The sequence below is a fragment of the Nicotiana attenuata genome, unplaced genomic scaffold (assembly GCF_001879085.1).
Source record: "Nicotiana attenuata strain UT unplaced genomic scaffold, NIATTr2, whole genome shotgun sequence".
Taxonomy (NCBI): Eukaryota; Viridiplantae; Streptophyta; class Magnoliopsida; order Solanales; family Solanaceae; genus Nicotiana; species Nicotiana attenuata.
This window is the reverse complement of record NW_017670349.1, coordinates 354,027-367,699: the sequence shown is the minus strand read 5'-3', so window position 1 is coordinate 367,699 and position 13,673 is coordinate 354,027. Positions and strand designations below refer to the sequence as shown.

The 13,673-nt window shown below is 40.5% G+C and overlaps 1 protein-coding gene across 1 annotated transcript; it reads left to right on the top strand.

Moving 5' to 3' along the window:
- The first annotated feature begins 353 nt into the window (after positions 1-353).
- LOC109238202 lies at positions 354-1,120 on the top strand. Its single transcript, XM_019404627.1, has 2 exons — positions 354-650; positions 701-1,120. The coding sequence occupies exons 1-2, from the start codon at positions 354-356 to the stop codon at positions 1,118-1,120; spliced, it is 717 nt and encodes a 238-aa protein (XP_019260172.1).
- Positions 1,121-13,673: the final 12,553 nt, after the last annotated feature.

Genomic DNA, 13,673 nt, shown 5'->3' with positions numbered 1-13,673 from the left:
TTGAAGACAATGATAAGAAGGTTGAGGCTTATAACTCCCGTGTAGACCAGGTACCCGGGGCACCTCCAGTTTTGAAGGGTCTAGATGCCAAAAAGTTCATACAAAAACCATTCCCTCAGAGCGCCGCTCTGATGCCCATTCCCAAAAAGTTTCGCATGCCTGACATACCAAAATACAATGGAACAACGGACCTTAACGAACATATTATTTCATACACCTGTGGGATAAAAGGAAATGACTTGAATGATGATGAAATCGAGTCAGTGTTGTTGAAAAAGTTTGGGGAAACACTCTCAAAAGGAGCTATGATTTGATATCACAACTTAGCTCCTAACTCTATTGACTCATTCGCTATGTTGGCAGATATCTTCGTTAAAGCCCAAGCCGGGGCCCTAAAGGTGGCAGTGAGGAAATCGGACGTCTTCAAAATTATGCAAAGGAATGACGAAATGCAAAGGGATTTCATGTCCCGGTTTCACATGGAAAGAATAGAATTACCTCCGGCCTTCGATGACTGGGCAGTAAAGGCCTTTATGCAAGGTCTGAATGAAAGGAGTTCGATCGCTTCTCGGCAGTTGAAACAGAACTTGATTGAATATCCAGCTATGACATGGTTGGATGTACACAACCGTTATCAGTCAAAGATCAAGGTCGAGGACGACCAGTTGGGAGCCCCCTCGAGTTCAGTTTATCCTATCAGATTCGCAGCCAAGTCCCCCAGGGACAAAAATCGAGATCAAGATTCAACAAAGAGCGGCATCAGCCATATGCCGATCGAAGGAGAAACGGCCCGAGCCGCAACACTCTTCGTAGTGATCGAAGAAACAATCAAAGTCAAAACTCTCGGGGACTCATGAGCAAAAGCGGATTTGACAAACACTCCAACCCCGCAGAAGCTCCTCGATTATTAGAATACAACTTCAACATCGATGCATTAAGAATTGTCTCCGCTATTGGGGGAATTAAAGACACCGAGTGGCCCAGGCCAATACAGACCGACCCTTATCAAAGAAACCCAAACTTGATGTGCAAGTATCATGGTACACATGGTCATCGGACAGAAGATTGTAGACAACTAAGGGAAGAACTAGCTCGCTTGTTTAACGAGGGTCTCTTTTGAGAAATTCTAAGTGATCGGGGTAAGAATCACTTCAGGGAGAGAGACTCAAAGAAAAATGAGCAAGAAGAACCATAGCATGTAATCCAAATGATCATTGGCGGAGTCGATGTTGCTCAATGTCCTATATTCAAGCGCACCAAAGTATCAATCACAAAAGAGAAACAGACTCGGAGCTATGTGCTCGAGGACACCCTATCATCTGTGATGAGGAAGCAGAGGACGTATCCCAGCCTCACAAAGTCGCCCTGGTAATCTCTATCCTTTTAAATAAAGTTCAAGTTAAACGTGTTTTAGTGGATCCAGGTAGCTCAGTGAACATAATCAGATCGAGGGTCGTGAAACAACTTGGACTGGAAGATCAAATTGTACCTGCATCCCGGGTGCTGAATGGCTTCAATATGGCAAGGAAACAACAAAGGGAGAAATTATCTTGCTAGTAAACGTAGCCGGGACCACATAAGACACCAGGTTCCATGTCATCGAAGGCGACATGAGGTATAACACACTCCTCGGGAGACCAAGGATATATAACATAAGGGCAATGCCTTCGACTCTCCATCAGATGACGAAATTCCCGATAGAGGAAGGAGTGAAAATAGTCCACGGAGAACAGCATGCCGCAAAAGAGATATTTGCAATCGAGGAAGTGGTGCCGATACCGGAACCCTTGACCTCGGAGAAGTCGTGCTCCGAAGGTAAGCAGGTGACTAAGTATCAATCACAGCCCCAAGCCTCGACGGATGCAGAATAATAGGTAACTGAAGGCGAAGAAGGGAACTCCCCAGCTTCTGGAACCTTCGTTGTTCCCGATAAGCTCGATGCTACCAAGTCAACTGCTCAAGAGAAAGGTACACCTGGGAATGGGATTAACCCCCGAACTCAGGAAAAAACTCATTTAGTTTCTTATTGATAATATGGATCGCATTGCTTGGTCCCGTTTAAATATGACAGGGATTTCGCTCGAAGAATAAATAAGTAAAATAACGAAAGCTTATATTGATGATATGACTGGTTAAGTCCCTGTGCTCGGAGGACTATTTTAATTCATTTGTAGGAAACAGTCAACGTTTCGGGGCGATGCGACACGAAGCTCAACCCAAAGAAACATGCCTTCGGAGTTGGCACGGGTAAGTTTCTCGGCTTCATGGTGTCAGATCGGGGCATCAGAATCATCCCCGACCAGGTCGAGGCTTTCGAAGATATCATGATCGCGGATGGCAAGATAGGACCACATTGAGCCCTCGGAGTCGTTGGTAAAGGATCTTGCAAGCTCGGCACAATGGGAGATCTCAAAGGCGCGTGATCTCGAAGACACCTTTTGTACACGAAGCCCTTAGGTTTTAAAGTATACGTTGCACTCTTTTTCCCTTGGCTCGGGTTTTATCCCAAATGGGTTTTACCGGCAAGGTTTTTAACGAGGCAACAACTATGTGCTGCCTAAGGAAAACTCAACAGTATCCAAGGTTTCTTTTTAATCAACCTCGTATACTGGGGGGGCATCACCCTGGGAGGTTATATTGTCAAGGAAAATACTTCATGCATAAGAGTACCTCGATAGGAAAACATTGTAATGGGCCAAACAGTCAGATGAACCGTGTCCATATAGTAGTCAAGCCCCGACAATAAAGCATGTACGCATGTATCAATACTGTAAATTTCAAAAAGACTTTGTGTCTCAAAGAAGTCTACTATTACACAAACTCTACACTCTTAATCCTACGGGAAATGGCCAAGAGCCAAAGCATGAAAACACCCTGGATACTCGGAGACTCTCATGACAGTCAGTACATCCGAGTCACCGAAAATTCCGACTTATAAGACCTCAAAGAGGCACCCCCTCGAAACAAAGGCCAAGGCCAATATGCTCGGGGACTAGCTTTTCGAACAAGTTCGGGAAGTTATCGGGAAACAAACCCAAGTAATATACCCGAAGGCTATGGCCATACTAAAGACTACGGTCATATGAAGGCTACAACCAAAATAACGCGGCTTGGGGACGTCCGACTTCCGCTATAAATTAATGGCCTTCGAACATTGAAAAACAGGTTAAATCAGGCTACCCTCGGCAAAAGCAAAATATTAAGGGCTTCGACAAATTCAGCACCCAAAAAATATGAGGGCCTCGATAAATTCGACCCTCAAAATATCCAAGGGCTTCGATAACATTGGCCTTCGCAGATACCTCAAGAGGTATTCGATTATGTTTACATAAACAAATCACTTATAAGGTTCCAACATGTCGAACCTTCAGAAAAACCTACGGGTGTAAAAAACACATGCTAAGGCATAATTATGCTTTCACTAAGTCTTTTAAGCCAAAATGAGGGGAAAGTTATATAGCCATTCTAACAGGCCAAATCGACCCAACTTAAAGAGACTAAGGGCCAATGTATGCACTTGGGAGGCCGTCCGAAGTCCGAGTCCGATAAGGCCAAGTTCGAGCTCGAGGGACCAGACCTGAGTTCGAAGGCGACGCACGATAGATACCGAGGTCGGGTGTGTTCTACCCCAAAATTGTGCCATTATGGATTTATACCGGAATGAGCAAGATTCCTGCCATGTCCCCAAAATCATGGCACAAATTATGGAGTAGGATCATACAATTCCGTAGTAGACGGTTAGAAATCTATACCAAGAATATTCCCTACTATAAATAGAAATATTCCTTATTTAGGGTTCCCTCATTATATAAGGGGGACCCAAATCATTTGTAAGACCATCTATTTACTGAGAAAAGAATATACTCTCTACTTTTTGCCTGCTGTTCATCAGAAATGCTCCTTAGCTTAAACTGTTCTTATTTTGATTCTCTTACTTAATTGTTCTTACTGCCCTATGCCACCTCTAGGTCACCTTCTCGAGGTCACTGCTGTTGACTAATATAGGTTTGATTCACTTCTATCTTTCGTTTCTACTTTATATTTCTTGATTATTAATTGGTATTGAACTAAATCACATATCTTTAAAACCACAAACCAAGTTTAATTGTTACTCGTAATTTAGAGGTAAACATGTACATTTGTAACGATCCCACCGGTCGTTTTTGAGCATTTACACTTTGTTCGGTAGTTTGAGGGCATGAGTATCTCCGTATTATGTATTATGATTTGTGTGAGTCATCGGTTTTGGTTTTCATGTTATTGGGAGTTGATCCGGAAGAATGAATTTTATTGTTTAAGCTTTAAGTTGGAAGAGATGACCAAGTATGACTTTTTAGTATTTGACCTCGGATTGGACTTTTTGATTGTTTCGTTAGGTTCGAATAGTGATTTTAGACTCAGGCTTATGCCCGAATTTGCATTTGGATGTTTCTAGAAGGTTTCGGCACAAACTGGCGAAAGCTGGAAATTTGAAGATTTAGAAAGTTCATAAGTTTGACCGAAAGTTGACTTTAATTATATCAGATTCACATTGTGGTTCCAGGAATTGGAATAGCTTCCTGATTTTATTTGGGACTTGTGTACAAAATTTGGGTTCATTCTGGGTTGATTTGCTATGTTTCGACACGAGTTATGCATGTTGAAAAGTTCAAAGTTCATCAAGTTCAAATTGAGGTGTAATTCATTATTTTTATATTGTTTTATGTGATTTAAAGCTTCGAATAAGTTCTTATCGCGTTTTAAGACTTGTTGGTATGATTGAATAGGGTCCCGAGGGGCTCAGGTGTATTTTGGATCATTGGTTAAGAAACTAGTTAAGTTAAAGATTTGGAGTTTGACCATGGTCAATATCGGGTCAAGATGACCTCTTTTCGGTGTTTTGAGTGCCGGAACAGGTTCGTAGCGTGTTTTATGATTAAAATGCATATATGATTTGTGTTCGGGAGGTTCCGAATAAGTTTTGGGTGCTAAAACAAAAATTCTTTCGTTACGGATTTTCTGGTATAAAATAATTACGCAAATGTCATCTTTTAACCCTTAAATTAGCAAACTTCATTTAAAACTTCAAAACATCATATTTCTCTCATCTTAAGGCCAAATTGGGTGATTCAAAAGCCTATCTTGACTGAAGTTTTACAAGGAATCCATTGGATACATCAAAAGTGAGTTTCGGGATCTTTTAACATACAAAACGAGGCAGAACAGCTGGGCAAAAAATATTTAATATCGAGGCTTTATTCATTTGGTCATATTTTGAGTTGGGGAGCTCGGATTTGGGCAATTTTTGAGGCAATTTTCACCATATGAATTGGGGTAAGTGTTCTCTACTTGGTTTTGGTTATATTTCGTGAATCTTTTTTTATTTTTGGTAATTGAATTATAAATTTTAAAGAGAAAATTGGGAGTTTTTGTCCAAATATTGATAGAGTGAATTTTTGAGTTTTGAACACCGATTCAGAGTCGGATTTGGGTGAAACTAGTATGGATGGACTTGTAATTGAATGAATTGTTGGATTTTTAAGTTTCATCAGGTTCCAAGGTACAGGCCCAGGTTTTGACTTTTTGGCCGATTTTGGGGTTTTTATTAAGGATTTTGTTTCCTTGGGCTTTATTTGATGTATTTGAGTTGTTTTTGGCTAGTTTCGAGCCGTTGGGAGGTCTATACACATAAGATGGCCTTCTTGGAGCATCGTTTGGCTTGCTCGATATTGGAATTGGCTTGTTCGATGTAAGTAACACTTCTAAACTTGTTGTTGAGGGTATGAAACCCCGAAGAATGTGTTATGTGATTCATGTTGAGGTGACGCGCATGCAAGGTGACATGTGTGTGGGCGTGCACCGTGTAAATTGTGATTTAGTCGATAACATGAAACTCTATAGCTATCCTATCGAAACATTTCTACTATTTTCTAAGTGTTAGAGCACCTGAGCTGTAATTGATGCTAGAAATCATGTTTAGGCCATATGCTGGTATCAGTGGGACCCATAGTGGTCGTTGTTTCCTGTTGAGTTATTTGCTTAATTTTAGTAATGTACTTAGTCGCATTCATCATTACATATGACGTCTCAGTCTCTGTTATTGTTTATTGTCATATCTCATATCATTGATTTGGGCTACTCAGTATGAGTGTTGTGAGTCGAGAGACCGGAGAGATTGATGACTGAGTGAGGCCTAGGGCCTGATTGTGAAGATATTAATACAATAGCACGTGATTTTTTCGTGCAGCAAGTGAGTGGTCCATGCGGATTATAGCGTTTGGGCTGAAGGTGCCACTCCGGAGTATGTACACACATCCAATGAGCACAGTTGATTATATTTATATGTGTGGATTGGGTTGCACGTCCCAACGAGTCTTATGGCTATATATATGTAGATCGGGTTGAACACCTCAATGAGACTTATGGCTATATATATGTGGATCGAGTTGCACGCCACTACTGGCCTTATGGCTATATATGGATCAGGCTGCACAAGGCATCAAGTATTGTACATTGCTGAGTGATTGAGTGTGCTGAGTATTGAGCATGGTGAGAGAGAGTGCAAGAGAGTGAGATTGAGTACTCTGAGAGTATGAGTACATGAGTTCATCACTGAGATGCATTGCATTTGACATGTGTACTTGAGATACATGCATAGAGATGTATTTCCTTCTGCTACCGGGTTTTAGTGACATTTATGATTTTACCTGTAGCTTGACGTGTAGGCATAGAGATGTACTTTTCCTCATGCTATCTGAAAATGAAACATCTTATTTATTGTTGAAAGGTTTTTGAACAAATCAAGGTTTTCAAACTTACTTATATGCTTTGGGGTTTTCGGTGAAAGATCTCGGATTTACTGTTACACTTGAAAAGCATGTCTATTTTTCCGTAACTGTGAACGAGTTGAGCATCTTCCCTTTGAGTTATTTTCATGTACTCTTTTATTATATTGTTATGGCTGTTGCTGGGTATTAGAGTTGGACTCTGAACCTTGTCCCAGCTCATCACTACTTTCAACCTAAGATTAGGTTTGTTACTTGTTGAGTACATAGGGTCGGTTGTACTCATAGTACACTTCTGCACCTTGCATGTAGATGTTGGCTGCCGACATTGCTGTGATTGACGGGAGTTGGATTCGAAGATGCACCTGCGTTCCGGTTGTAGATGCCTCTTGTTCATGGTAGCCTTAGAATTATAGAAATTTGTTTAGGTACATTTCGAACAGATGAGGTATTTATTTCATACTAGCTTTGTAAATTTTAATCTTAGAAGCTCGTGATTTGTACTACCCGTCCTTGTGAAGCGTATGAGAATTAAATATTTTCTTTTACTTATTTATTTTATTAAACTTCATTGGAATTGGATAATTGTTAAGTGGCTTACCTAGCGGTTTGGTTTAGGTGCCATCACGACTAGATAGATTTTAGGTTATGACAAGTTGGTATCAGAGCTCTAGGTTCGTAGGTTTTACAAGTCATGAGCAAGTGTCTAGTAGATTCTTTCGGATCGGTATGATGACCTCCATACCTATCTTCGAGAGGCTAAAGGGCATTTAGGATAAACTTCTCATCTTTCTTTCCATACCGTGCAGCATTGATTCAGCTTGAAGCGTAACTTTTTGAATTCCTTTCACGGGCATTCGTATGCATATGTGAGCGCTCCGTATCACTTGTGCATCGCCGGCTTGTGATTCCATAGATGAGGTGCAAGATGTGATTTTTGTGTGCCGATGATAGGCCAGTCTGGAGGACTTGAGGTCGGGTTATGATTTTAGCTTGAGCATGCGGATTTCGGTTGTGTGAGCATGTGCTTTTGGACTTATAAGTCCAGTAATGTCCCTATTAGTATAATTTATTGCTCGATGAGTGGTTGTATGGCTATACGATGAATATGATGTGACTGCGAGATGTGTTTAGATGAATTAATGTAACGGAAAGAGTTTTCTTGAGATGTAAAAAGGACTATTGGATGCTTGATTTCTATCTTGTTGTGATGTATAATCTTGAGTTATGAGTGTATTGGAGGATCATTCATGTTGTTTAACTGTGGAACGAATTAAGTAATCACGCCTTGTTGGTGAGTTCAGACTCAGGTAGTTTAAGTGATTGCGTAGTATTTGTGGCTATGAAGGGGTATAAAGAGATGGCAGTTTGAGGAAAAACAGGCGGATTATCTCCTACGGAGGTGTCCTGAGGTTGTGTGATCCCTATGTTGTTTCATAGAGAGTTCCCTTTTACCAGTGAATTATATGTGCTACAATTTGAGTTTGGATCGCTTAGGGGAGTTGGCTTGACTGTTACAAGGGTGAATGCGAGATTTGCAAATAATTTGAAGTATTAGATGAATTTTATTACAGGAGCTCATGAAGGATTTAGTTAAATCTCACTGCGTTATTAGAGCAGTAATAGAATATGGGCATTTTGAATTATTGTGTGTTTATGGCTTTGAGCAAAGTGGAGGAGTCTACCATAGACGATTTGATTGCATAGTTATGTGTTGTATTGGTTTCGGTCTGAGGCATACTTATGAATCAATTATGACTTACAAAGTTCGGTTTCAAGGATGACTTGAGTAGGGAATTTCTGGATGCATGATCTATTACACTTTGTGGGTATATGGGAAACATTGAATGATTGAGTTGTTATTCGTAAAGCATATAGTGCGCATGGAGTAGGATTCGCTCGGTTGGCTTCGAGGTGTGGATTACTTCTTAGGGCGTTGGTGTGCTAATGGGGCACAGGTCGTTCGGTCCATTTGGTCGGTCTAATTGAGATTTGAGTAGAGTGGAAGACTCTCTCGATGGTTCTAATGGATTTAAGATTTATATGTAGCAATTGAGAATTTTCCGGACATGTATATGGCTAGTATCTGAGATTTGCATTAGATGGTGCCGGGACTCACGATATTTCTATATCATTATGGATTATACAGTTCAGTATCAAGGAGGTGATAGAAACAATCTTAGGTTCACATAAGGTCTCTTCAGAGTGGGTATATCGGTTGTAGTGCTTTGGGGTGCTTTAGAGGGGATTCAGCGGCTTATAGGCCTTAGGGGCATGTTGTTTTATGCTAGGATCTTGTGGGTGAATTTTTGTTAATAATTGTGGTGTTCTGATAAGAAGAAGTGTCAACTTGAGGGTAATTCGGGAGGAACTCGGAGAAATAGGACAACTTGGTAGTAGGTTGGATAAACACGGTATGGATATGATTGGTTCTTTGGGTGCTTATTATGCGGTGAGTTTCTATGGGTGTTTTATGGAAACACTCTTTGGTTTGGGGACCTGCGTGGCTTGGTTGAGTTAGAGGGATTCGGTTCTAATAGCTTGGTTATATGCAAATGGACTCGAAAGAGTTCTCGATGATTTCTATCACGGTTCGAGCTGGATATTTCCTACTGGCGTGAGGAACATCTTGCGTATTGGAATTTTCTCCTAGATGAGATCAAATGGAAGGTTCCCGACTGATCGGGCATGCATTCTGTGGGCGACTCAGAGTGATCACAAGATTCTCGTGCTTTTCATATAATGGGATGATAGATGCGGTGTGTTGTGTAGGATTGAGATTTGTATGTGCAAGGTCATGGTTCAATTTTAAGGGAAGGTCATGAATTATTAAATAACATGGATAGTTTCAGATGACTAGATGAATGCTATTACTACATGGTAATGCCTAACGGGTGTGCATTTTAGAAGGCGCACTGTGTTTTGACTTACGGATGCTTCATTGGTATCACGATACTCGTCTGATTGATCGATTGCTGACATTCAGATATTGCTATATGGCACGGAAGAATTAGAGAAGTATTCCTCAAGGGAGTATCATTCATGAGTGATGTGTTAGGCATTCGGGCGGTGGAGTTAGGATCAGATATGGTGATTTACAGACCAGGAATTTTCAGAAGCAGGTTGTTTCGTGGTTGCGACTGTGAAGATGTAGCCAAAGCTAGAGAGATGATAGTCTGTGTTATGGTTAGGTCATTGTGGACTTTTGGAGGGTTATTTAACCATTTGGGGATGATCGGAGTTGATTTGGGGTCCCATTGGTAGGCCCAATAAGGATGTGTATTCTACATCGGGTCGGATTTGACTCCGAACTTCTATTGTTGAGGGATGTGCCATTCGGTTAGAGTTGAGCTTATTCGTATTCTAATATGTTTTACGAGTTACCCTCCTATGCCACGAGTGGCGTGATTCGTTGGTTATATGCACACTTGGTGCGGTTCTATTGGGGCCTTACAGTGGAATTTTAGTGAGATAGGTATTTAAGTGATGCATGATTGATTGCGCATTGGTTGTGTTCTTTTGGGTTTGTGTGGCATTGTGTCATTTTGCTTCTTCGTTGTTATGATCAGGCACCTTGGTTACTTGATGTCGAGTTGCGTGTGGTTATTGATTTTGAACAGGGTGGCTTGAGGTATTTCATATGGACCAATGTCTGGATGGGGTCACGCATTGGAGCGGAGTTATGTTGAGATATGATCCTTTGTGTTAGATTCGTATGTTATGGTTATACGATGTGTGATGGGTTTTTAGCATTGCATTGTGGCTGTACTTGTTGAGCATGCAGGACGGTCCTCTCGTTTGAGTCATTTTTCCATGATTGAGTACATTTGAATTGTTGCGTATTGGTGCACGGATTGCACCGTTTGTTCCTTTGTGTAGTATTTGTGTGGCATGTCAGTAGAGTAGCTTGTATTTGATAAGAGGATGTCGTCGGACCTAGAATGGGTCCTATCAAATTTGATTGCGGTATAATTGAAAGGACAATGTCACTAATCGGCTTAGAAATTGGCTATAGTTCCTGTCGGATGAGAGAGAGCTCCATGACTTGTTGATCTGATAAGTGGTTATGAGTTTCGGTGTGTTTCTTTCATCATCTGCAGTGTATAAGGTTTTAAAATGAGGTTTTGTTTGATATGAGGTTTATTACCAATACCGGGTTTATTTTTAAACAGCTACCACGATTATAAATTTTTGCTATAAGTATTTGAGTTATGTGGTATATCATGTGATTGTGTCTTGGGTTATAGTTATGGCTTGATGTAGCTTGTTCAGACTTGTACGTCATGTAGATGCGAGATTCGGGTCTTATAGGAAATTTCGGATGTTGGAAATTAGGTTCTAAAGTTTATGGGCTAAGGTTGAATTAAGGATCTTTGGTTAGGTTGTGTCGTCAGGTTTATATGGATTAGGGCGACGTGGGATCACCCTCGGGTATGTGCATGGTAAGGTTACACGGCAGTTTGATGGCTTTGGAACAATTCTTGGTACGTTCTAGGACGAACGTATGTTTAAGTGGGGGAGAATGTAACGACCCGAGCGGTCGTTTTGAGAATTTACACTTTTCTCGGTGGTTTTATGACATGAGTAGCTCCGTATGATGTATTATGACTTGTGTGAGTCGTTGGTTTTGGTTTTCAGGTTATTCGGAGTCGATTCGAAAGAATGAATTTCATGGTTTAAGCTTTAGTTGGAAGAGTTGACCAAGTTTGACTTTTTAGTATTTGACCTTAGATTGGAGTTTTGATGGTTCCGTTAAGTTCGGATAGTTACTTTAGACTCGGGTGTATGCCCGTATTTGCATTTGGATGTTTCTAGAAGGTTTCGGCACAAATTGGCGAAAGTTGAATATTTGAAGGTTTGGAAAGTTCATAAGTTTGACCGGAAGTTGACTTTGATGATATCAAATTTGGATTGTGGTTCCGGGAATTAGAATAGCTTCATGATGTCATTTAGGACTTGTTTGCAAATTTTGGTTTCATTCCGGATTGATTTGTTATGTTTCGGCACGAGTAATGCATGTTAAAAAGTTCAAAGTTCATAAATCCGAATTGAGGTGCGATTTGTCATTTTTATGTTTTTTTATGTGATTTGAAGCTTCAAATAAGTTCGTATCGTGTTTTAAGACTTGTTGGTATGATTGAATAGGGTCCCGAGGGGCTCGGGTATGTTTTGGATCATTGGTTGAGAAACTAGTTAAGTTAAGGATTTGGAGTTTGACCTTGGTCAATATCGGATCACGATGACATCTTTCAGTGTTTTGAGTACGTGAGCAGGTTCGTAGCATATTTTATGATTGAAATGCATATATGGTTTATGTCCGAGAGGTTTCAAATGAGTTTTGGGTGCTAAAACGAAAAATCTTTCATTGCTGACTTTCTGGTGTAAAATAATTACGAAGATGTCATTTTTTCATCCCTTAAATTTCCAAACATTATTTAAAACTTCAAAACATCATATCTCCATCATTTTAAGGCCAAATTCGAAAGCCTATGTTGTATGATATTTCATAACCCAATGGAGGTACCAAAAGTGAGTTTCGGGATTGTTTGCCATACGAAACGACGATAAACAGTAGGGCATAAATATTTAATATCGAGGGTTTGTTCACTTGGTCAAATTTTGAGTTGGGGAGCTCGAATTTGGGCAATTGTTGAGGCGATTTTCACTATACGAATTGGGGTAAGAGTTTTCTACTTGATTTTGGTTATATTTCGTAAATCTATTTTCGTTTTGGCAATTGGATTGTGAATTTTAAAGAAAAAATTGGGAGTTTTTGTCCAAAAATTCATAGAGTGAATTTTTGAGTTTTGAATACCGATTTGGATTCGGATTTGGGTGAACTATTATGGTTGGACTCGTAATTGAATGGATTGTCGGATTTTGTAAGTTTCATCGGGTTCTGAGGCATGGTCCCAAGTTTTGACTTTTTGGCCTATTTTGGATTTTTGAGTAAGGATTTGACCTTTATCATTAGGAATTGTTTCCTTGGGCATTATTCGATGTATTTAAGTTGCTTTTTGTTAATTTCGAGTCGTTCGGAGGTCGGTACGCGTGAGATGGCGTTCTTGGAGCATCGTATGGCTTGCTCGGTATTGGAATTAGGTTGTTCGAGGTAAGTAACACTTCTAAACTTGGTGCTGAGGGTATGAAACCCCGAATTACGTGTTATGTGATTGATGTTGAGGTGAAGCACATGCTAGACGACGGGCGTGTGGGCGTGCACCGTGTAAATTACGATTTAGTCGATAACATGAATCTGTGTAGCTATCCTAGCTGAACATTTCTACTGTACTCTAAGTGTTAGAGAACCTGAGCTGTAATTGATGCTAGAAATCATGTTAAGGCTATATGCTGGTACTAGTGGGACCCATAGTGGTCGTTCTTTCCTATTGAGTTATTTGCATAATTTCAGTTATCTCAGTCGCGTTCATCATTACATATTACATCTCAGTCTCTGTTATTGTTTATTGTCACATCTCATATCATTGGTTTGGGCTGCTCCCCATGAGTGTTGTGAGCCGAGAGACTGGAGATATTGATGACTGAGTGAGGCCGAGGGCCTGATTGTGAGGATATTGATACTATAGCACGTGAGTTGTCTGTGCGGGTAATAGAGCTTGGGCTGAAAGAGCTCCTTCGAAGTCTGTACACACCCCCAATGAGCACAGTCGATATATATATATATATATATATATATATATATATATATTTGTGTGTGTCTCTGTGTGTGTGGATCGGGTTGCACGCTGCAACAAGCCTTATGGAGATATATATGTGGATCGGGTTGCATGCCGCAACAAGCCTTATGGCTATATATATGTGGATCGGGTTGCACGGCGCACCAAGCCTTATGGCTATATATATATATGGATCGGATTGCACGCCGCGACAAACCTTATGGATATATAT

What these genes read in the sequence shown, in the direction of transcription:
- LOC109238202 (XM_019404627.1), top strand. Translation starts at nt 354, where the DNA reads ATGTTGGCAGATATCTTCGTTAAAGCCCAAGCCGGGGCCCTAAAGGTG. An exon ending in GTTATCAGTCAAAGATCAAG is followed by an intron (nt 651 to 700) that starts GTCGAGGACGAC and finishes TTATCCTATCAG; the next exon opens with ATTCGCAGCCAAGTCCCCCA.